Source organism: Tribolium castaneum, chromosome 6 (genome assembly GCF_031307605.1).
Source record: "Tribolium castaneum strain GA2 chromosome 6, icTriCast1.1, whole genome shotgun sequence".
Classification (NCBI taxonomy): Eukaryota; Metazoa; Arthropoda; class Insecta; order Coleoptera; family Tenebrionidae; genus Tribolium; species Tribolium castaneum.
Window position 1 is genome coordinate 11,096,848 of NC_087399.1, and position 25,085 is coordinate 11,121,932.

Consider the following 25,085-nt stretch of genomic DNA (forward strand, 5'->3'; position numbering starts at 1 on the left):
TCTGATACTGCAGTAAGATTCCAAAAAAGATATACAGGGTGTTCATTTTTCAAGATCTCAGTTATTTATTATAAGACATGCGAGGTCGGTTAAATTAAGGCAAAATTGCCTATTTTTATGCTGAAAATTATCTGAAAGAAAATTTGATGTGTTTTAGTTTTAGAATTACTGGAAAAAAGAAAATTTACAAATTTCGTTTTTATTATTTCAAACGAAATCCAGAAGAACTAACTCGTTTACCATTTTGGTCTTGGTTTCATCTTGATTTTTTGTTTCACAACAAAAAAAAATTAGAACTAAAATTTTATGGTATAGTTGGTTAAAAAAAAAGAGATGAGTGATTGTAATTGTAGTTATTATCAAATAAGTTCAAACTCGTTCTCAAGATGTTTGAACAAAAACATACAATTTCACTTAAATTGCACAAAATAAAAATTATCCCGGCGCATTCACCATTTTTAAACATGTATTTTTTTTTTAAATTTGTAAAAATTCCATGTAGTGTGGTTATAGCAATATATTTTATTTAAACATTTCTCTTGTAAAATCCGCCTTAAACAATACGACTTGTTGTGTTGCTTTCAAACATTTCAATTTTTTGCCATAATGTTATAGTGGGCACTTCTTTTTAATTTTGATTATAAAAACGACAAACTTTTTTATTTCATTTTCATAGATAGTTTAAAACATTCGTATCGTACAGTCAAAACTACTACGGTAAACAGTATTATTTCTTTACAATCTACCACTCATTTGACATCGAACTTTTAAAAGGCCCGTTAGACAGCTATACAAAAACCAAAAAGTCTAAATAGAACATCAAATTCGAATCACCCTGTAACTAATTACATGGTCATTTCAGATAAAACAAACCCTAGATAAAAATCTCATTTTAAATTTATTAGTTCTGAATGTTTTAAACGGTCGCCTTAGAGTCAGGAAATTTTCAGGTGTCAAAACTTTGATGTCGCGTTTTATTTTTAAAAAGATGATACTTTTGGTGTCGCCTAATTTACTTTTGCTAGTAATTTGTAGACTATATAAATAATGGTGAACAAAGTAGCAAGATATTTTGAAAAAACAAATTGTCAGTGACACTAGAAGCACTAGAATCACTCTGAATATGGAGCTATTTTAAAACTGAATTAGAACAAATTTCGTTATCTTAGACAATTTTGAGCGACAAAAACTTACTTATTTTGTTGGGTTTTGCCAAATAAGCAAAAAGCTCACAAAACTAGATCTAAATGTTAGTTCTTAGCTGTTTCAAAACTATAAAAACGCCAACGTTGCATTTTCTCTAAAAATTTGCTGTTACAAATTATTCGTGTACTTGTAAGCTAATGTAAATTATACTTTAAATGAGAGATTTAACCATTCATAACAATTTTACATTACTATCAACCTTATTTAAAATTTTTAATTATTTAAAAAAATGATTTTGTAAAATGCGACGTTGGCGTTTTTATAGTTTAGAAACAGCTAATAAGTTATTTTAACAAGTTTCATCAAAACATTAAACTCTTTTAAGCTGTTTTTTCCCTCAAGCAAAAAAAGTGACACTAACAATGTATAAACAGAAGGAATAAAAAAATATAAAGAATTACATTCAGGTACCTATTTATTTGTGTGTTATCTGCTTTCCTGACTTCAGCAGCAAATTCTGAGTAATTTAGCTCAAAAAACTGCTTGCCAAACATGATAAATCTTTTTAAGATTTGAAAAATTGTTGCGGATATTTATTACCTATTGGCAGAAATTTAGCAACATAAAACTTAATCTAAGATATTAATTTTTGACAATATATAGGATGTACATCCAGAAATCCAAAATTTGTTGATCCATCTTTGAAAGACTTTTTTAGTCGATCGCCCTCTCTGTTGGTTTGTCTCTGCATACAGTCTTAAAGCAATGCTAAAATTACCTCTACATTGTCCTACTATCAAGTACATGTTTTGAATGTCAGCACTGGACTGACGTTTCAAATAATAAAATATTGAAGTTTTGAATATAATTTTGTGAATCGATGTTATAAATTTCAATAAACATTGCATTGTTACACTGCAATGTTGCCGTTAAGTTTTCAGAAATAATTTTTAAAATTTCCAATAGAGATAGTTTTTCTATTACTCAACACAAATTGTTATTATTGTGCACAAAAACTAAACTGGTTATTTACTGAATGATTCACATAGATTACACAATGTAATGTATAATATGTTTGATCATTTTTACTTCTAAGAGTGAGACATTCAAAGACCCATAGTGATATAAAAATAAATAGAAGTTGTCATTTAAAATAAGCAAAATAAAAGGCTCTAAATATTTACAAGTTTGGAAATACATTATAAACAGCCTGTAGTAATTTAAATCAATCAAACTCACTTAATAAGTATGTTAGACTTTGTTTTTAACACGTACGTAGTAAAAATGTCTTCAAACAAGCACTGTTTCTATTTTTTATTAATTTTTAAAAGTAAATATGTAAAACAGATTTTGTAATCCCTGAACCGATTTGAAAAAAACTTTAGGGACATGTAAGAAGCTGAAAAAGTATCATAATGAACACAAAAAAATAATAGCTTGACTTTAAATAAATTATGATTATGACACCATACCATTTTTGGGACACTCTGTACAGGTGCTCAAAAACTGGCGCACCAACTCAGTGGTACGTTATTGAGAAGCAAGTGCAGATTACGAGAAAAATGTTGAAAAAAGTCCTAAAGTCATATTTTAAAAAATCTGGAGCTACAAACTTATTGTGTTAACACCTTTAGTTTTCATTATTTTTTTATGTTTATGTGTTTCATACCAGGTAATCGTTCCGTAACAAAACGATGAATAATTATTTTTAAATTTACTTTCAGACTTTAACAGCTTTTTTAATTTAAAAAAATTAAAATCTATCAAAAAAATCACAGTGTGTAGATGTGCCAACACTGGGAATTGTTTCCTAGGAAACCGTTTCAAAAATGATTTATTTTTATTGTTACTCAAATTCTATTGCGATCATGACTGTTAGACAACGTTGCCACATATCATTTATCTAAAATCCGTTATTTATCAATAACTTTAATACAAAGAATTTTTTTACTATTTTTACCTTTATATGTAACCAGTTCTCTACCACACACCATTGAGTTGGTGCGCCAGTTTTTGAGCACGCTCTATAACTGACAAAATATAGTCCGGGACATTTCTATATGAGATACGTCATAGCGCATACCTTGACGCGAGACTATATAGAGCACAAAAACTAGATAAGAGCTCAAATTTAGGGAACTTGGTTGTTTGATGTGTTTGACAGATGACAAATGTAAACAATAATAAAAATTTAAATATTTCTTTATTGTAGTAAAGTACAGCAAAATGTACCAACTAGAACACTTGCAAACAAATGGAGAAACTTTCAAATGCTTTGAAGTACCGTTGCTGGATAACTGTTGAGGTTATGTTTGACCTTGATATGACTGTCAGGTTTAAAGTTGAAATTTGCATTAAAAAGGCCATAAAAGCCTCGAAGTGCCTTTTAGGGAGGTCATCGTCATGTTCCAATTGCATGCCCCCTCTCTGCCACATCAGTAAAATTTGCTACAAAAGTTTTAAAAAACGACTTTAAACAACAAAAAGGCCCTATTTTCATTAACAATGAGACATATCTCGCTGCATGCGGCACGACATAGGCCTCATAGACAATCTCATTGTGAATGGTTTTCGCTGAGATCACTTTGAGAGGGTTTCACTGAGACCGACGTTGACGGAAGGCTGAAACCTGCCTCGCGACAAGTCTTTGCACCAACATTCGAAAACGCTGTCAATGGCTTAAAATGATAAACTGTGTCAGTTTTTTTTGTGTCTTTTGGGATTAGTCTTTAAGTCCTGTCGCGCCGCACAAGACATACACTGAGACGGCCTCATGCCTCATATCATGGCTTGTAATTGACAGCGTTTTATAGAATGATTTGGAATCATAATGCAGAGATTGTTGCGAGATAGGCAGGCAGGTCTCAAGCCTACTGCAGAAGTCGCTCTCAGTGAGTCCATGTCTTAGAGATGCAAGACCTATTTAGACCATTTACAGTGAGATTGGTGTCCGAGACCTATGTCATGCAGGAAGCAAACTTCATCGTGAATGGACCATTTTCAATGGGGGTGTGCTTTTTGAATAAATTTGAAATGGCCTTTTTGAAAAAAGCAGTTGTCTCTCTTTTATTCATCTATTCAACACGTTTGTATTCGATGCACTTACACCAATTTCATTATCAGTGTCTTGATTATCTGGCAACGGCAAAGTGGAATTAGGGGCAACCCAGAAATAAAAACACTTTAATTTCCTTTATTAGTAGGCTATATTTTTTATACAAGACTACTCTCAGATAGAGACGTACAAAAATGTAAACAAGAGTAAAAGTTGGTTTTTCGCAATATTTCACACTATTCTTCCACACGTCCACAGTAAAATCAGAAAGCGCTTCTTGTTATAAAGCCCTTATTATGTTTTTCGACGATGGCTGAGACTTTGTGACGTATTTGTTAAACGTAAGTTTTCAAATACCCCATGCCAGTGCAAAGGAGTTATATTAACAATTTTATGGGATTATTTTTAACTTTACACCCATTCTGCTTGAAACAAGAGTGGCTACCAGGAAATAACAACGAAAAAAGTGGACCCAAAAGGCTTCAGCTGCAAATTATAAATACTATCTGTAATTTTTGAAATAAATTCTTTAATAATTAATAAAAAACATGACAATATTAAGCTTTTCGATTTCGTTTGGTTTGAATTTTATATGAAAATAGAAAGGTTAACCCTCTACACCAGAAAAGACAAAAACATAAAGGAAGTATCTGTAAATGTCGTGAACTTACATTGAAGTAAACAGTGGGCTCCATCTATAATTCATAATTACTTGAACCGCAATTCCCATCATCAAAATGTGCAAAACTGCGATAAGTGAGGTTATGCAGTTATGCACTTTGTTTTCCAGTTTTTCACACAAAATCTATCACATATTGCACAAATCGTACAACCAGCGATAGTCAGTACTGTCAGTACGTCACAGCAGCTTTCGCCAGCACAATCACTGACTGCAATTCTGTGTTGTGCCATTCCCGTCTCATCATATAATCTAAGTAGTTGTTATATGACAAGTAATGTTTCTACCTTCAAAAATACTTGCGTAAATATGTTATTATCCCGTTAGTACACACTTTTAAAGCAGCCACTGGTTATATAGATTAAAATTATAACATTTCCTTTGTTATTGTGTTATTGTTTACATCAGTCAGCTGTTTACTGTCATTTTCTAATGCTACCAATTTAAAAAATGTCCCTTTTATTAAAGCTCAAGGACCATAGAATGAGAGAGAGAACATTTTTTGTTCACATAGACGCTGAATACACGTATAAATGTCAGAAAATTCAAATTTTTTATGTTCAAATAGAAATGTCCCGGACTGTAGAAGAAAATGAGAAACTATGACATTAAATAGTAAAAATTAATGTTGAAAAACTGAACTGATGCGAGTAGGTTTACAGAGTGAGTAACTTAGCATATTAATTGAGCTCAAATTTGACGTAACTGGATCAGTCATGGCGGTTAAAATGGCGGCGCCATGATGTCATAACAAGTTTTTTTTGGGACGATATAATATTTCTTTTATAATTGGGAAGCTTACTAATGGGCTTTTTTAGAGCTTCTAATTATAATGCATTTAAAAAAATCTAAGATGACGTCATAGCGCGGCCATGTTGGCAGCTGTAACTAATCCAGTTAAGTATAATCAAAAATATTTTCCTGAAATGTGTCCTAGAGTATAAATATCTTCTACAAAATACCCAAACTCCAACTTTAATAATAACTGAGCTATAGAAGACGAAAGCTGAACTGGACACCCTTTATATAAAAATCTGAAAACTTCTACAGTAATTCGTGAGGAGGTCAGAACTGACAATAGAAAAAGATCCGCAGTGATAATTATGATGTACCTATAACTTTTTTTTTTTTTCAAAATTTGCATGGTTTTTCGAGTCTATATCTTGTCGATCAACACTTTTTTAACTCGCAGATTGTATTAAAAAAGTGAAATAATTGCTGATTGCAGCCCTGTTGGGAGAGAGCCCCCCATCGCAGGCCGTCACTTCCCGCGAGACATCACCACAAACACGGTGTCAACAACAGCCGACGTCAACTGCGACGAGTTCATCGGCGAGCCGTACGAAGACTACTCCCCGAGTATGCAGCACGAGTTCGTCACATTCGATTTGGACCAGCCGCTGCCTCTGAGGGCACAAAGTAGTGTCTCGATCGGGTCGCGAAACGGCACCGCCAGAAAAACTTTTGACAGTGATACTTTGCGGAGGACTACGCCAGTCTGAAAGTGGCGAAACGCGTTTTTGTACAATTGGGAAAGAATGAGAATGCTCATTTCGTGGACGTTCGTGTGATATTTTGCGATCTAGTCGAAATAAATTTTTACTCAAACGTTCTAGACTTTAATCAAATCCATTGAAGCATCATCAAAAGTTATGTGACGACGGAAGGAAATATTTTATTATAGGTTGGGCGGTTCGGTTTATTTAAGCACAAGGTGAAGCGTTAACAGAGAAGTAATCAGCCGATTCTCGGAACGAAGATATTTTGTTTTTAAACTTATTTAAAAAATATATTTAGTTAATTAAATACGAAGTATTAAAAAGAAAAGTTTTCGTTCACCGTTAAACTAAGGAATTTACAAAAATTCATCACCTACCTCTTTTAAGTCAGTAAGTGTATAGAGATTGCACGCTAAATAGTTCCTTGAGGTACAATTTCTGTGGCTCCTGGCAACCGTTCATGAACACAATTTACACAAAACCACTACCAACACTTGAAAAATAATGCAAAATAACCCTCATACATTATACTTTATCACTTTAAGATTACCCACAATTGGTAAATTGGCAAATTGTCACCGTTTTCTTGCACTTAATTCACTGTAAATTCTAATATGAAATGAAAAAAAATGAAAAAGACGAAATTGTTTTTAATTTGGTATTTCAAATTTTATTACCAGAATAAAAGAGTTTGGAAAAATGTAGTAATCAACTCGTTTGTTAATAAGCGATTAATAATCTCACTCGCTACTGCTCGTACATGCTTTAAACAGTATACAGAGTGATTCAAAAGTGTCGGACAAACTTTCGCATTGTGATAAAAGACGTTCAGATAAGCATAAAAATAAAATCAGATTTTTTTTCAAGCAACTTTTTTATATAATTTTTAATTTGTTTTCCTTAGCAAAGGTATTGATTGTTGCTCTCTTGTATCCTAAAACGTCAAATTTAATTGTTTTGCACATCATTAGACATTAATTGTTGATTTTTTTCAACAGGCGATTGTTTAATATTATAAAAGCTGTCGTTTCTGTTAACTAAAGTCAAAAAAATACTATCTGAAGCATAAAAAAATTACTTAAAAATTTAATTTTGAACTTCGAAGAGCTATATCTCGTTAAAAAAGATCAAACAATTTTTGTCATAGAAACTTTTAATTTAGTTTGATGTCCTTTATCAGTACCCGAGAAATTGTTTGGTACTTTTGAATCACGCAGTAGATTAATAATCGATTTCGTCAACAAATAATTATTTTGTTTCAGTTTTGCAAACATGATTATTATTTAGGATCACAGGAGGTCAAAGAATGTTTACATAAAGAAAATACAATTTGCGTTAAAATGTCCGAAAGTATAAGGAGCACAAAAATGTTATTATTTTGAATAGAAAGTTAGGTTTTTCGCTGTGTTTTTGGATTACTCTAGTATATTTTAAGGAAATTTTCATCCGCTTACCCTAAGTCTACATTTTGCTGTTTTCGGGATAATTACACTTTTAAAAAAAAATCTTTGATATTCCACTAAAATTCGAAAACTTTACTGTGTTCAAATCGTATTTGGGTATTTGAAAGAGAAAGCTAGGACACTAACTAAGGTCTTTCCTTTGGCGTTCTCAAAGTTCGAAATAATGTTAAGAAACCACAAATTTAGAGAAATTTAATTTATTACCTAATCATGAATTGATTATACTGGTTTACAAAATTTCACTTTTTGTCTGTAGTTGCAAATTTACCAGTAGTTAATTTTATATTAAATTTTTGGAGTGTAGATTTTAAATGTGACTTCAAAATTTGGCCATCAGTTCGAATTTGCATTTTAGAGCTTATGAAAGTGCTAACAAGAGTTACCTATGTATTAAAAACTAGAGCTGATAAAAAAAATCTGTTGGCAGTTTATCAACAACCATTCAACAACATCAAAAAAATCTGAGGCAATAGATGACTAAATGACAATATATAGTAGATGACTAAAAGTTGTGTCCTTTATTAAAGAAATGTTAACTTAAGTTACCATCTCAGATACTAGAGCGTAAAGAAAATATCTTTTTGGAATTTTAAAATCAGCGTTCAACATTGTGGGATATTTTGCAAAAAAGATATTTCTCACTGAATAAGCGACTGAAATACTGGCCAAAATTTTGTTAACCTACTCTCCGTAAATACGAAACAAATTTAATCTTGAAAAAACTATGATTCCTCTATATCTTTTTTTTGTTTCCATCAAAAAGAGCACTAGCTAATGAATTTCTCAATGTCAGCAAAACGTTAGAATAATTTGAAAACTACGTATCAGCTGTTTCAAAATTATAAAAACGCCAACGTCGCATTTTCCTCTCGAAATTAGCAGATATAAATTATTCATGCCGCTAAAAGAAATAATAGCTAATGTAATTTATACTTTCAATGAGATGTCTAATCATTAATAACTATTTTACAATTTTATCAATCTAATTAAAAAAATTATTTGGTAAAATGCGACGTTGGCATTTTTATAGTTTTGAAACAGCTAATATTAAACATAGGAGAAATGAAATAAAAATTAGAACATTTCAAATGGAAAAATTGAGTTATGAATACTTGGAAGTTCTCCAACAGTAACTTAAAAGACTAAAGGCCGGTTTATAGAAAGCTCCATTAAAATTTAACACGTTGCTAAAAGTTAATAAAGCGAATGGAACAATCAAAATTGTTCAATTAAGAGAAGATTATGTGATCAGTTAATCACGCATTTAATTACGGACTAAATTAATGACGGTTCTATAAACCGGCTCTTAGGATTTGTAAACTATTTTTTTAAGTTCCCTGTTTCAGATTTTAAAGAAGGTGAACAACAAAGAATTTAAAAAAAGTATAGATAACTCGAAACCAAAACTAAAATTCAGAATCCATTTGAAACCTATAGAAAAAAGACCAGGACATTGTGTGACGGTTTATTATTAATTAATTGTAATTAATTACTAATAATTCATCTTCAATGATTTAGAATTAAACTGTTTATTAACAACTAAAATCCCATTTTTCCAGTTTTTAGGGATTAAACTTTTGAAAATAAACTTATTTTCCTTACACCTTTTCGGCCAAGCGTAAATTTTCCACTCTCACTTATTACTACTTTTACTGTTATAAAAAATGGAAAGATCAATGTTTGTGTTTTTTATATTCGTTTTGTCTTCACTATCTATCCTGTTTTTAAGTTTACTCTAAACACAAAATTGATAAGAAATTAATTCTATCTCGGCGCATTCACCATTATTGTGTCCTAACTATTTTTTTCAAATAAGCTCATTAAATTATCATTACACAGATAATCTGCTAAAAGAATTTTTTACTATATCTCAAAATAAACACACTCTAGAAATCACAAAATTTGGCTTAACTATTTAATATTTTTAATTACAATTTGTTATAGGGTCGGTTTATTGAACCTTTAATTGCAATGCAAGCAAGTTTAAATGAGACTTACCCTGAATTAAACTTTAATTAAGGTTTGGCGAATGACAATCAAATCTTAAATTTGGCGAGCATTTCACAACGACCAACAAAACAAGTACTTACCTTTTCCACATTTCTTTTAAACACATTGAATTTTGGATTATCATACAAAAATAGGTAGCTGAATACTTCCTGGAACGCTTCATTTTGTGAAAAAATTGTTAATAAAATATAGCGATCTAAAATCAAAGCGGCAATGCGTGGTTTAATTGATAGACTAACTAATTTTTTATCCAATATTCAGCCTTTTTGGTGCTTAAATTGATTACACCACGCACCCACTAAACTAAACGTATTAAAACAATTTTATAAAAAATAATTAATAGATTTAAGAATTAAATAACAAAAACTTAATGGTGACATATCCTGTACTAACTGTAGATTTTTTTATTAATGTTGAAATAGCGTTATTACTTTGTTAAAAAAGCCAAATGAATTTTTCCTCAATTCAGATCTAAAAAAAATGTTATTATAATGTGCCATAATTGTTGATCTTGTATATTGTAATTTTAAGTGTAAATAAAAGTCGCAATCTCCATTTGGTTTGTATTTGTTGATTTGAATAAACAAACTGAAATACTTGTTTGGTTTTTCAATCGAAGGGGTAGTAAAACACTTGTACCAATAAAAACTTTATTCACTCAGTGATGTTTCTGTCATAAATATAATCTTCAATAAAATGTGAATAAAATACCATAATATAAAATATTATAACGAAATGTTAAGGCCATAAAGGATGCACTCACACACACATTCGTTAACCTCCACCATTTTGTATAAAAACGTGTAAAATTTTTGATAAGACGATGGTCGATTTGTTAACTTTAAATCCCCCTTTTGAATAAGTTACTTAAACGTGTACAAAGCAGTGAATACTGTTTCAATAATAATATAAAAAATCACGCCTTTTAAATACTTTACAATTTGACGCCAACATCAATTGTTATTGATTGTAAATAACTTTGATATTAACACTTATCTTACGATTATAAATATATAAAAAACAAGTGCAGTATTCCGCGATTTTTAACACAAATTTTCAACGTGGTCCCAAACGAAGTACTGGAATTTTTAATACTTACTTAAACTAAGTAACGATACTTAACACACAATTAAAAAGTTTTGGTTTAAAAATTAAGAAAACACCAACCGTTCATGCAATAAAATCCGAATCGATCGTAGAAAAATCAAACGAAATACTGGACATGTTGATATGGCAATTGTTATTTTCATCGATTATGCGTCTCCGTTCAATTGACCGTCCGAATCCAGTTCTTCGGCCAATGCTAGTGGGGCGCGGAGAATTTCGCTAACTTGGATTTTCTTAATCTGGAAAGAAAGTTAAACAGTGCAACAATGTGTTAAACGGTTAATCCACAAGGTAACGTCAAATATAACCCACAATTATTATTTAAGAGTTAACTGAGAAGAGCCAGATAGTTTCAAATACAAATTTTTCAATACACTGTTATAAATTTTTGGCAGATATCTCTTCTAAAAAATGTATATTTTCATAGCCAGAGTAGCCAATGTATTTTAAATTTTATTTTAAACTTTCTGAAAAATGTTGTATATCACTTGTATTTTCGTTTATAAATTATAGTTTTCTCTTATAGGTATTAAAAATGTTGTTGCTTATTCCATACATACGAGTAGAAATAATAAACGTTTATTCTACAAGTGGTTATTATGGTACACTAATTGGTTCACTAATTTTTTATCTTGCTAATAGAATAAAGTGGCCATTTGGTGTTTTATTTATTTAGTTTGGTAATTTTTTTATTCTATTGGTGATTGTTTTATTCGATCGGTGAAAAAAAAATTTAACAAAAATTTCTCGATGTACCTGTAAGAGAAAACATTGTATTACACACGTAAAGAATTGGCATTATGAACAACTTTTCTTTACTTGTATAATAAACTACTATTATTAAAATTATAAGTTCATTTTTAGAGTATAACCTTCAACCAAAAAAACGGCGTAGGGAAGTGCTATTTGAAAAAAAAAAAAATAAAGAAAAACTCGGAAACCAAAAGCAATTCCAAAAAATTTTACTCTTCAAAAATCGCATTTTAATGGATTTAACGATTATAACCATGATATGTGTCCAACGCTGTATGTAACGTATGTTACAATATTTTTCTAATTCTAGAAATTCACTGCTTATAGTTAAAAGAAATGAAGAATTTGCTTTAAAGTAACAAGTTATGTTTTAATTTTTATTTTTATTAAATAATAATTAATAATTGTAAAAATAGCTTCGCCTTTTATTTATTTTATTTCTTTTTTTATTTTATAACTCACTGTCCTTTATTCTTTACTTTTTCTGTAACTATTATTTAAAACGGTGAAAATCTTATTTTACTAGTATTCTTTTCTTGTAGTCTTGTACTAATTCATTTTTTAAAAAACTAAGTTTTTCGTCAAAAAAATAAATAACGAATTTCTAAAACTTACCAAATCCACAAATAAAAGTTTAGCTTAAAATCATCAGAAGAAGTTACGTACCAAAATGCAATGGAGTATAATTAATTAATTAATATTACTCTAAAACAATCAATGCTTAAATGTTGTATGCAAAAACTACGAAAAAAAAGCAAGTCCAGCGAAATAATAAATTAATAAAATAAACATAAAAAATTCAAATAAAGATAATCTTGAGACTAGTAAAATTTTTTTTAATTACTACCTAATATTAAATAATAAATTAGTGATAAATTACTATAAAGATCTGTAAAAAATTTCTGAAAAAATAAAAATGTACTTACTTCTAGAGGACTTACCTTGTATAAAAATATTCAATTATTCAAAAATAAATTTTGCAAATATTCAACACAGCAAATCTAGTGGAGTTTCTTGTACAAAGTCTAAATTTTTAAAATAAATCGCATTTGTAAACATGTGGGCAAAGTATCCGGAAAAAAATATTTGGAATTCTAAGTTTTATAAAAGAAAAAAGTAGTATTCAACCTAAAAAAAACTTGAACGAACTACAAAAAAATACCTAGTGTCAAAATTATGAAAATAATGTTCAAAGTTAAGATTCACAGATTAAAAAGACAAAATTATTTATTTTACATTTATTTTACTTTATAGAATGTGTCCCAGGAAGTAAAACTATAAGTCATCTAAACGAAATAAGTCAAAATAAAATGTTTAGAATAACATTTCACAACTTTCTGTTCAAGGGTTTAAACAAATATTTAAAAAATAAGAAAATTTTGTTCAATCGAACAAAACGAGTCAAAATAATGTATTTAGTTCTCTATTTCCTTCATCAAGTTTGATCAAATTTCCAATAAAAAAGGTATTTTCAAAAATTAAGGTAAATGGAACACGCGGAAATACCCTTATAAAACCCTAATTTCTTATTTTTTGTATATCGTTTAGAAAAAATCTTTAAAAATAATTAATATTATCATCAGAAATCGAGTTAATCGAGCAGAATAAACCAAAACCTCTGTTTAAAACCAGTTTTTTGCAATTTTAAGCTTACTTTAAATCAATTTTTTTGAAAAATTATGTAAAATTAAACCCAAAAAGTCGAAATAAAATGTTTAGAATCTAATTTCACAACTGTAAGGTCAGTGGTATAAACAAATCTTGTTCAATTGAGCAAAACGAGACAAAACTGTCTATTTAGAATCATAGTTCACAATTTTCTTCATAAAGTTTGAAGAAATCTTTAATAAAACAAATTATTTTGAAAAATTAAGGTAAATGAAACACGCAGAAAGGTCGCCCATTCTAAAACCTAAGTTCTTACTTTTTGTATCGTATATTAGAAAAAATATCTAAAAACTGCTAAATTATCATCAGAAATCCTGTTTAATCAAATAGAACAAGCCAAGCGTGTGTTTAAAACCAGTTTTGGCAAATTTATTCATCAGTTTTTATAAAAAAAGGTTACACGTTTTAATTTTGAAAAATTAAGTCAAATTCGAAACAATCCGAATTGCTTACTAGAGCAAAACCAGACAAAATCGTGCATTTAAAAACAAATTTTGATATTTTATTTATCAATTTTGAAAAAAATCTTCTACAAAATCCAATTACTTTCTCTATTTTGGGTGTACTATCCTTTAAAAAATAGAGGCAATACAAACAAACAAAAATGTTATTAAAATCCAATATTGTGAGTTACAGAAACAATATTCTGTTAACTTAAAAAAATAATCATTATAAAAAAATTACGTCACCAAAATCAAAACAAGGAATTCCAAGTGAAGTCGAAATTCATTTTATAGAAAAAAAATACTTATGGAAAATTTGTACAAAAGTTTTCATTACTTAATATTTTAATTGTTATGGTATGACCTAAAATTGTTGTTTTTTTTTGAATAGAAATCTACAAAATGTGTAATTATATTTGACGCAACCATCCATATTTATTATTACAGCACAGACCAACCCAAACATAGTTTTTGAAAGCAACCTTAATTAGATTTATATGATTATTTATCGATTGCAAAAAATGTGTCACTTTCAAAAACTATTATTTTTTGTATTAATCGTGTGTTAGTCTCGAAGAAATAGACCATGTGCCAACTGGAAAATTAGAAACGTTAATATTGTGTTAGGAATATAATTTAAGTGAAAACAGTCCTACAATGCTCGATTAGAATAAAAACTGTGTAACAGGGCTAACCTCTAACGTCGGTGCAGGTCCGTCCGTGTCACTCTCTATGACTACAAAAGCAACAAAAAGAACACATTTAAAGCAAATAATAAACAAAGCTCTTTACAATATTTTTGAGCAAGAAAAAAAGCTTAAGACAAAATAAACAAAAGCAAACACTCACTGTTGTCTTGGGCACTTGTTGTGGTTGTGGTCGTACTGGAAGACGTTACGGCACCGTCTTGACTACTGTTTATGACTGTCGTGACAGTCTTCGTCACACACATACCGGAAATGCGTCTGTTAAGCTCCTCACCTGAGCCGAGGTAATCCTTAACGCTGTCGATTGTTATATCGCCGACGCTGCTAGAAACTGTCACGTTGTGGGGAGTTTCTTCGCCATTTTCTCGCACTTCTTCCGCCTGGAATTAAAAAACAAATTTTTTCTAGCCACTTTTTCAGTCCCCTACATTTTATTGACCGTCTGGACTAAAAAATTGATTGGTTTAAATTCTCTTAATGAGACGAGAAAATCGACAAATTTCATATTTTCCACAATGTTAACGTTGCAAGTACGGTTAAAGATACAAGAAAGAAAGTTGTAGAAAATTCTTTAACCCACATAGCCCGGAAGATATTTTTTGTTGAAATTCTGTGCAAACAGCATTAACTGATGGTTTAGTGATCAGAGGGCTACAAAAAATTGATAAAAAAATCCACTTTTAATTTTTGAGATAGCTCCAGTTTTGATACTTTAGAATTCAACATTGACACTTGTAATGTATAATTAGGTCTCTCCACCTACCTAAGAGTAGCAACATGCTATTTAAACACAAATGATAAAACAGGTGTAAACCGTCCTTTTAAAAAATCCTAGGTTGAAATGGGTTAATGTTTAGGCCCCAAAAACATTCAAGGTATCGAAGAATTAATTAAAACCAGACGGAAATATAAACCTTGTAAAAAATGCTAAAAAATGAGCAAAATAATAACATCAATTCAGATATATTTTTGGGTTTTCTAAATGTATTTCAACAAAATATAAGGCTAATAATATAATTTTCAGCGAGCTTGTCAAAATTTTGTAGTTTTTTAGATTGTTGTTAACGCAGTTCTGCTGTAAAACGTTTTAAACAGTAAGAAACGATAAAATGTACTGTAATTTTCAAATATTCAAATATTATTTTTTGTAGATCATAATTAGTCAAAATAAGACTCACTTTCCCAAGTCGTTTATTTCTCTTCGAGACAGCATTTTTTGTAAACTACACTTGTAGGTTAGTAGTTTGTGATAAAATCTCCAGAAAAACTAAATGTGTAATTCGAAAGTATGTATTTAGATCTCGAAAGAGGCAGGGTCACACTGTTTTCGATTAAATTTGGTAATTTTTTTAAGAATTTTTGAGAAATAACCGAGTACATGCATAAACAGGCGAAAAACGCAAAAACTTCTATCCCCAAACCGGCGAATTTTTCATTATTTCTTTGTCGAAAAATTTGTTTCAACAACGTGTTAAACTGGTGAAAAATTTAAAAATTAGTGAAAACTCACAAACAAAAATGTTTCTAAAACGTTCAATTTAAACATAAATCTATTTTTAATTTACCAAACAGTTTGACTCAACGCACATTACGCTAGTTTAATGTTTTTTCCAAAATAAATAAATTTTTTGATCGAACACCGTTCGAATTTATTAATTTTCAGTTTTAGACTTTTTATTTGAGAGAATTTAGTTGAAATAAATGAGTTTTTGGGTTAACAAAGAGCAAACGAGTCAATGTTTTACTTTTGATTTAAACTGGTAATTTTTATACTTATTTGATAAAATAAATAAGTTTAAAAAAAATAAGCATAATCTCTTAAAACAAGTTAAAACAATTCAATTTTCAATTTTACGACTTTTGACAAGATTTTGTGTGAAATAAATGTGTTTCTTAGATGAAAAACAAATTAAACAGAACGAAATGTTGTTGATTTAATGTTGTTTGTAAACTTATTTTGTCAAAATTTCAAGAAATAAATTAGTTTCTTTGTAAATAAATATACTAATTTCTTGAAAGACACCAAAATAACTTTTTACAAATTATTTTAAGTCAAAAACGTGCTAAATTATTCAAAACAGACCAAAATAAAACAAATAGTTTGATTTAAGTTCGCTAAATTACATTCCTCGGAAAAGGCTAAAATAACACAATTTTATAAATTTCATATAATTTTGGAGTTTTCTAAGGTTTATTTTGAGAAAAGTTCGTAAAATAAATCAGTTTACTAACAGACATTAGAGTAAAATAGAAAAAATATAGTATTTGATTCAAAAGAATGTCTAATTTTCCTCTTGACTCCATAAATAACTGTTATCTTATCTGAGTAGAACAAGGTTTTAACACAATTAGTGTCACATGTTTTGAGTCAATCTAATTAGAGCAGTCGGCAAACAAAGGCGTCAAGAAGTGCTTCGTGTTTTGAACGAAAAATCCAAGCTAAAATTGTTTTCAACAGGTAAAAATTACTTAACTAAAAAGTTTGTTTTAGCACAACCATAAAAACAAATCATAGTTTTCGAGGTTGAAAATTTTACGCTGCATTCGAAAAATGGGGAAAACAGAGACTTACTTGTAAAAGACAACATTTTTAATTTCAATTGTGTATTACAAGTGTTAAAGAGGTTAGCACTATTAGTAGTAATAATAAAATTTCTCTGAATAGTCAATATATTAATAGAAGGAAAACTTATGTAGTTTATATTTATTGTTATACTCTTATCTAAAGTACCGCATTGTATGAAAATTAATGTATTGCGAAACAGTTTGTGATTTATAATAATTGTTTTCAGGTAATTTAAGAACAATATTTACAAAAAGATAAAACTGTTGTTTTGAAATGAAATGTGAGTAGGTATTTCTTAATTAAAAATTGAAATTTAATTTAAAATAGAAAAAAGAAAACAACGATCGGTTTGCAGGTAATTAAACGAGGGTTTCTACCAACACACTTTTTCAAATACATTTAGTTACATACTTCTATTCAGGGAAATGACAAAAGTCCGGTTATGGAATCTGGGAGTTTTAAACTTGGGTTATCGATTCATTCTGGTGAATTTATTTTTAATATAATGGCCTGCAAGTGGCTCAAAATACATTATTTTCGCAGTCATTTCTAAGCTATTTGGCACATTTATAATAAACTAGGAAGAAAAAATAATGGTTCTTCCTCAAAAATCTTCAGTTTTTGCCAAAATAAAACGATTTGGTAAATTCGTCTCTGATATGACTTTTTTTAGCCAGCAACTGTGAACAAAAACATTGCCTACGTCTTCTTAATTAAAAAACAAATTTGCTCTCTGAGTGCCTAAATTAAAACTCCCTGAGAAAGTATTTCTTTTTTTATTCTTCCTCATCTTTTTCCTATGGAAATATAAAATTAGAGAATTAAAGCAGTCTTCAAAATGCTTCTTCTGCAGAAACACCACCTTTTTTTTTAAGAAGAATTTCATTCAAAACCAAGGTTTTGTTTTGACTCAAAGATTTGGTATATTTTTACACTTATTATAATTAAAAATCGACCACCAGATAACACAATTGTTAAATTATGAACAGTTTAGTTTAGAGCGATTATTTTAATTAAAAATTAAAAAGTCCGCTCTTACAAGTCATCAAAAATGTCTGTTTGAGTTGGCAATTTTGAATTCTATTTTTACTACTAGTTGTTGACAGAAGTACAACCAACTATACACTGTGTTACGTCAAATACATATTTGTCAAACAAAACCTAATCGGTTAGCAGTGTTACAAACAACCATCAAAGAAAGTCCCCAACTCTGTTATCAACTAAAAACGCCATTTTTCGTAATATTTTATTTAAAGTGTTAAAAACATACACATCGACTTTTGTTACTCAATAAAATCAATACCTACTGTGTCTCCTTCAGCAGTTTTTCTAACCAACATCACCAACTTGCACAAAACTCTAAGTTTAGAAGTCACCAGCTAATTTTTTTGCTGTGCCAACAAAGTGTGCACAAAAGCATGCAAAGTAATAAAATAGAGATGTGCTATGTGTTTGTGGATATGAAAGGGTTCAATGGTTATGAGAGTGAACTATAAATATAAAAACATCTTTTCATATACAATTTATTATAAAAATTGTTATCTTATAACTGCTCATTAAAAAAGTACCAACCAATAATATATTACTAAATGGTTAAATAATTAAAATATACAAAACAAAATAACAGCTAAACACTACTAGAACGTTAGTTTTACATATTTCCTTAATTGCACTAAAATCGCCCCGTACTCAGTTTCCTACCTTATCGCCAACGCTTCCTTCGGCATTTCCGTTAACTAACGGCGGTACGTCTTGTCCCTCTTGCCGTTCACCTTCTGAACCGGCATCAGAAGCAGCGTCCTCTTTCTCTCCCACTGGCTGAGGGAGGTAACATCTGGCAGTAGTTGCACATGTAGCTGACAAAGATATTCTTTGAAGCTCCGATGAGGAATGCAAATAAAGTGCTTCGGCGCTTTTCGTGAAGACCAACGACGAAATTCCACTGAGAGAGAAAAGTTATTTTAAATTTTCAATGGGTGCACAAACAACAGACTTTAGTAATAAACATTAAAAATTCGTACATTTTATGTTAGTATAAGGGTCACTAATAAATAATAATAAAACTTAAGAACCTTGAAGGTATGCTTCAGTTTGTGCAAAAATGTAGTCATTTCGGATTTCTTCTTTCTTGTTTTTATCTTGTTGAGTTAAAAGCAGAAATCGCAATGTCAAAAAATGGAGAAAATTATTTTCATTTTTAACAATTGACCAAATCACAAAACTAGTAAGCTTGTATTTTTCAGCATACTTCTATAGATTAAGCTTACATTTTAACGAGAATTGCCCTTGTTAAAAAAGGTTTAATTTAAACAAAACTATGCTTTGAAATGAGTTAATTGGCCTGTTTCGTTAGATCTGTCTTTAAAAAAAAAAAGAATTTATTATAGATATTTTGCTGAATAAATACTAGATCTAGGAAAACTTGGTAATGAAACTGCGATGACTTGAGTAGTCCAACAGTCCAATTATTAGGTTAATTATATTTTCCACGTTAAAGCAACAGTTATGAAATTCGTGTTTTTCAAAAGATACATACAAATAAGAAAATATCGTTTTCGTAAATCAACTAATTAATCAATAGCTTTGAAATTCGGCTCATTTATGTAGAAAACCAAAGCAGTGTAGTAAATTATTTAAAAAAATATACATTTTAGAGACAATTAATGTAGATATTCGATCTTTTTCACATTTTCTTTCTTTCCACGTTATTGTTACTTCCAGAGTTTCCAAGAAAAGTGATGAATAAAATTCATATTTTTATTATTTTTCACAAAAATCCTCCAAAATGTCAATTTCAATTTTTTTATAAATGCTACATTTATGATGTCATTTGCTTTTGAGTAATGACATCATTTTTTTATGACAACAGACATTTTATTTAATAAAGGGCGATTAACTTTTATAAATATTATATAAAAAAAATGCATACAAGCCATTACCCAATATAAAATAAGAAATAAAAACTAAAATTACAAAATATTAATTAACCAACAAAAAATAAACTTATTTTTGGTCCTTTTTTGAAAGAAAATTATCAATAAGTTGAATATTTGTGCAAACCCCAAATTGTCACAATTGTATTTTCCTTTACTACAACTCGCTATAATGGAGATTATTACCTCAGATGATTACACCACTCGCTCGCTTGCAAACTTCATCGACAGCAATTTAAATCGACCATTTTGAGTTCAACTAAATTATTTTCAAAATGAGTGAATTTCAGAAACTACGAGAAATTTAAATTTTAAATAGCAACCACATATGTTAATTGCATTTTTGAATTCGCTTCTTAAAACTGTGCTATTAATTTAAAGAAATGTCCTATTTGTTCACCGTTTTCATTCAAAAAGTTCAAAATTCGATGGCAGACAGACTGAGTTATTTTACATAATTCACTAAGTTATAACAAACTATAATTAAATATTATTATTTTACTGCTTATTTGATAATGAACCAGCTAAAGACTAAATAAAATATTGAAGTATGACAATTGTTGACTCTTTTACGTGGTTTACTTGATTAACTATGAAAATTGTGAAGTTATATTCGTTTATTGTAATTTCTTTCAAAAAGTGTAAGGACGTGTTGATTAAAGTCACCATAAATATCGATATTCTTTCGATTGCCGTTCAGAAAATAGGGTTGTTCCATTTGAAAAAACTGATTTATAGCAGTTTTTTGAAAACCATCATATTAGCCATGAATTTTGACATTTGACAATTTCCAAAATTCTACACAACTCTTCAAACCTTCAGTTATCGAATGCAAAAAAATAATCACTTATCGCAGGGGGTTTAAGGACTGTGATATCTTAGATAAACCCTTGCAAATAAAAATTTAAACAAAGAAAAATTACATATGCTTGAGAAGTTGAGTTTAAATATGCAATAAAAATGTATGGTTACTATTTAAATTTAGTTAAACTCAGAATTGTCGATTTGGATCGTATATAAAATTTTAAAGCTCTAGCTTTATTAGAAATTAAAAAAGTTTTTAATCTAGGCCCTAAAAGAATCATCCTGTGTAGCGTCGTCGTATATTATACTAGAAAGCTGCGAAATGTTTAAATAAATCCTTGACGCAATTCGTCGTCTTAAAACAAAACAATAAAATAACAACTCACTTGATATCCTCCCTCTTGATCGCCGCGGCATTCAACTGTCTCTTCAAATCCGGAATGCTAAAAACAAGGCACTCTCCGATATTCGTCAGACACAACAAATCAATTTCGGAATGTGTCGCATCCGTATCGGGATTTTTACAACTGAACGTAGCAAAAGCCATCCGTCTCACTCTTGCACCATCTTGTGCCGTCAACTTAAATTTACAGAACGCTTTAACCGCCGGTAAAGTAAAAATCTTAAACTGTTCCTCTGATGCAATAATCACTCGATGAGGTTGTGTGGTATCTGGAAGTGGTGCTACCCCCTTTTCAACTTCCAGTGGTTCTGGCAGAGGTCTGTTTGCACCATCAAGCACCGCAATGGCAATAACTGGCGCTCGATGCTTTAACTGAATTTCCTTGGCGATGTGACAGGTGACGTCGTCCGTTTCGCGTTTCGTCGAAGATGGAACCGTTATCGTGAAGGTATAGACGGTTCCGTTGTTGGTTCCAGCCCATAAAGTTGGGTTCGTGTTTTGTACTACAATTGAGGATTGTGACAGTGCACTGGTAATTTATATAACTTAGGAATACCTAAAAATTAGGATACGACACGACGTACAAATATTTTATCGAACAATATCATCGAAAAATTTATTAGACATTTTTAAAACCTGAGAAAAATGAAAGCAAAGTATTATAATGTTGCATGTGATTACAAAACGAAATTGGACTTTGTCCTAACTTTCTAAAACAATTTCAATCTTTTACTAATCTCATATTTGTCAAAACGTGTTCAATATGGTTGAAGATATGAAAAATGTGTAAGGAACAAGTTGTAGAGGATTAAAATGTTTTTAGAAAATGTGCCCAAGACCATGTCTCCTCTGTCTTTAACAATTTAGGTCCAATACAATTCAAAATTAACCAGAACCTAAACAGTTAAAGAGGATGTAGCAAATTTAATTCTCTACGTCTTTGTTGTTTATATTTTTTGTTCTATTTTTAACCAGATTCGCAGAATTTTGAAAAATATGGATAAACTGGTAACTATATTATCATAAGAAGCAAATGTAAGGTTCTGATTTAGCAAAGTTTTGCTCAAAACCTCTTTTCAAAGCCAAAAGAGCTTAAACAAAAAAAAAGTAACACCATTTTCTGAATATTAAAAAAAATATCAGGTTATTGTTGACGAAATTATCAGTGGTAATAAAAGAGAATAGATTTATTATTGATATCTAAGACAGTATGTCACACATAAGCCAATATAACCAGAATGTAAAAGTTTACACATTACAGTAAAAGTAGTTTTCAAAATTATATAAGTAAGTTTAGAATTAAAAGTTTCATTCTAAAAATTCATATAGGTAAATTACAAAAACCAGTTGGCAAAATTAAATAGTAATTGCGCATATGGCTGAGAAACGTGCCGAAACAATACAATAAGACAAAAATAATATAAGTTTTTTTCCTCCAATATTTCAAAAGATTTATCAAAAATATGTACGATAAATTACCCACAAATTACGTTATCGCATTACACACTCTTCGAGTAGTAATAAAAGATATGCAGTTAAGCACAAAAATAAAGTCAGATTTTTTTACATCAAGTTTTTTTAATTTTTAATACAAACCATAATTTAATTTGTTTTCCCTCTTTTGTTTCCGACGATGTCAAATTTAAGTATTGTCAAGTTTGGAAATTTTCTAATTGCTTTGTATATCTAAGACATGAATTTGTAGTTTTTTCAACAGATATCTGTTTATTGTTGCAAGAGCTGTCGTTTCCGCTAAATAAAGACAAAAAATTATAATCTGAAGATCCAAAAACTTAAGTTAAAAATTCTAACTTTGATGAGCTGTGTCTCGTGAAAAATGGTTCAAACAATATTTTGTCAAAGAAGTTTGATATTCTGTATCACCATCCGAGAAATTGTCCAACACTTTTGAATAACCCTTATAAGGACCAATTTCTAGACTGTTTTTTCAACAAAAACCTCCTTTATTTTCAAAAAACCGAAAAAGTCTGCAAACTGTGTCTGAACTACCGTATCTAAGTCAAGTCTGATTATTCAGAGCCTAATTGAAGTCAGAAATAATTTCCCTCTACTGTGAACAATTTTTGACGGATTTTTTAAATAAAATCTCGCTTATTTTATCGAAAAAAGTGAAAAAATCACCAAATTCTGTGGGAATTACGTTAATTCAGTCACTAAATTTGTTCCAAGAGATTTTATTCAATATTTCAAAAGATTTCTTCGTCGATAAAACTCGGTTAGGTACTTTTTTAATTAATTAATTTATTTTTTACTATTACTGGCGATTTAAATGAATTTTTGAGCAAAAACCTCTCTTAGTTTAACAAAAAAAAAGCGAAAAATATTACCAAACTGTGACTGTAATTCAGTGGAATTACATTATTTCAGTTAATTTTGGATTATTTAGATCTTACTAGAGTCAGAAGCTTACTTGTTCAAAAGATTTCATTCAGTATTTCAAAAGATTTCTTCGCCAAAAACATTTTAAATTACGAAGATATTACATTAACACTTTAAATGGTTTTTCTTTCAGCTAAAATAAGCTTTAAATTATCGAAAAAACAAAAAAGTTATCAAACTGTATTTGACTTGGGTTTAAGCTTAAATAAATTTTCCAAATCTTAACCATCGGTAAAAATGCAACGTATTGTCTCTTCAACGTCGTTCAGACCTAATCGTTGAAGATAGAAACAATTGGTGTCACAGACTTTTTTGTAGAAAATTTAATTCTCAACAAATTACTCTCACATTACGTTTTTTTTACGATCAGCGGTTTTCAAATCATTTCGAAAAATTAGAAACAAAGTGCAAATTTGAAATTTTTAAATCTTTTTTTGACAATATTTTATCATTAGTTTTTCTCCGTCTATCAAGCAATTAGTAAATTACACACTAATCCAGAAAGACTGTTATCTGTTAGCAACGAATTTGAAAGTGTTTTTAGTAATAATCTGCAACACTTCAACCGGATACTGTTTTTCTTGGCAAGACTATTACATTATTATTAACTGAATCAGTCTGTAGTTAAATTTAAATTAATTTAAAACAAATTGGAGCCGAGATAAGCGACCGCACGGAAAATCAATCGTCGTTTCGTCTCCTAGCATTTAGGTCTCCGTAGCATAATCATTACCATTTACGAGGAACGTCCTTGCGAAATAAAGACATCTTACAAACGAACTCATCGAATCGTCAACGGGGCGTGCTTCAATTTGTCTTTCGACCGGTTTGGCTTCGAGCGGACTGAATTGACCATCCTCTTGGGTTGTTTTGCGGTTAGGGGGTGAGTTTGTGGCAGGTGTGATTTCGGGGTTTGCTCGACGTGTAGATCGACCTTTTCGCAGACGTCGGAACGATTCGCGAAGGGATTTTTTGAAGGACTTGCGACGGGAAATGGGCGTGTCGCCGGCACCGGTGAGATCTACAAGAAGCAATTGTAATAAAAAAAATATCTACTATTTATAGATCAAAAAATCAAAGTGTATAATTTTCCCCCGCAGACGAAAAAAATTGTTACGTGACTTACCGTTAGGGTTTAGTGTGCATTTCACCATTACTGGTTTGTTTTTAACGTAGTCGAAAAGTGCAAGGCCGTGGGCTGTACCAGCAGCGACTAAACCCCAATCAGCTTGAAGGACACAGGCAGTGACAGCTGCAGGGGGATGTAATTGGAGGATGGAAGTAGCTTGGAAACCACGTGTTTGGTGGATTTCCCCTGAAACAGAATTATAATACAAAAATAAGAAACTATTTATAAAAAAATTCTTTTACTTTTGTCAAGTCAATCGCAGAAATAACTACGAAAGCAAAGTAAAAAAAATCTCAGCGTAATAGTATAAGACTTTTTTT

The 25,085-nt window shown here is 30.0% G+C and overlaps 2 protein-coding genes and 1 long non-coding RNA gene across 10 annotated transcripts in view; 2 read left to right on the forward strand and 1 right to left on the reverse strand.

Annotated features, from left to right (window-relative positions):
- The window catches only part of stg1 (stargazin-like protein), a 415,841-nt gene extending 409,350 nt beyond the window's left edge, over window positions 1-6,491 (forward strand). The window contains exon 7 of the mRNA XM_064357655.1: window positions 6,109-6,491. Coding sequence (XP_064213725.1) covers window positions 6,109-6,382 — 274 coding nt within the window. The 3' untranslated portion in view covers window positions 6,383-6,491. The remainder of the gene's footprint in view (window positions 1-6,108) is intronic.
- Window positions 6,492-10,485: 3,994 nt separating this feature from the next.
- Window positions 10,486-25,085, reverse strand: part of l(2)gl (lethal (2) giant larvae) — a 35,335-nt gene continuing 20,735 nt past the window's right edge. For 4 of the 7 annotated variants that reach the window (XM_015982243.2, XM_008201761.3, XM_015982245.2 and 1 more), the window contains 7 exons: window positions 24,763-24,951; window positions 24,370-24,657; window positions 21,220-21,739; window positions 18,798-19,038; window positions 14,673-14,910; window positions 14,519-14,559; window positions 10,486-11,198 (listed from right to left, as the gene is read on the reverse strand). In XM_015982243.2, the coding sequence (XP_015837729.1) occupies window positions 11,106-11,198; window positions 14,519-14,559; window positions 14,673-14,910; window positions 18,798-19,038; window positions 21,220-21,739; window positions 24,370-24,657; window positions 24,763-24,951 (1,610 nt within the window). In that variant the 3' untranslated portion in view covers window positions 10,486-11,105. The remainder of the gene's footprint in view (window positions 11,199-14,518; window positions 14,560-14,672; window positions 14,911-18,797; window positions 19,039-21,219; window positions 21,740-24,369; window positions 24,658-24,762; window positions 24,952-25,085) is intronic. The other 3 variants (NM_001293598.1, XM_015982247.2, XM_015982246.2) reach the window with 3 other exon arrangements.
- On the forward strand, window positions 16,869-17,863 carry LOC107398385 (uncharacterized). 2 transcript variants are annotated; one of them, XR_010334720.1, is made up of 2 exons: window positions 16,869-17,267; window positions 17,323-17,863. It is a non-coding gene; the product is annotated as an uncharacterized LOC107398385 (long non-coding RNA). The 2 variants fall into 2 exon arrangements; XR_010334719.1 differs by having other exon boundaries at window positions 16,869-17,154.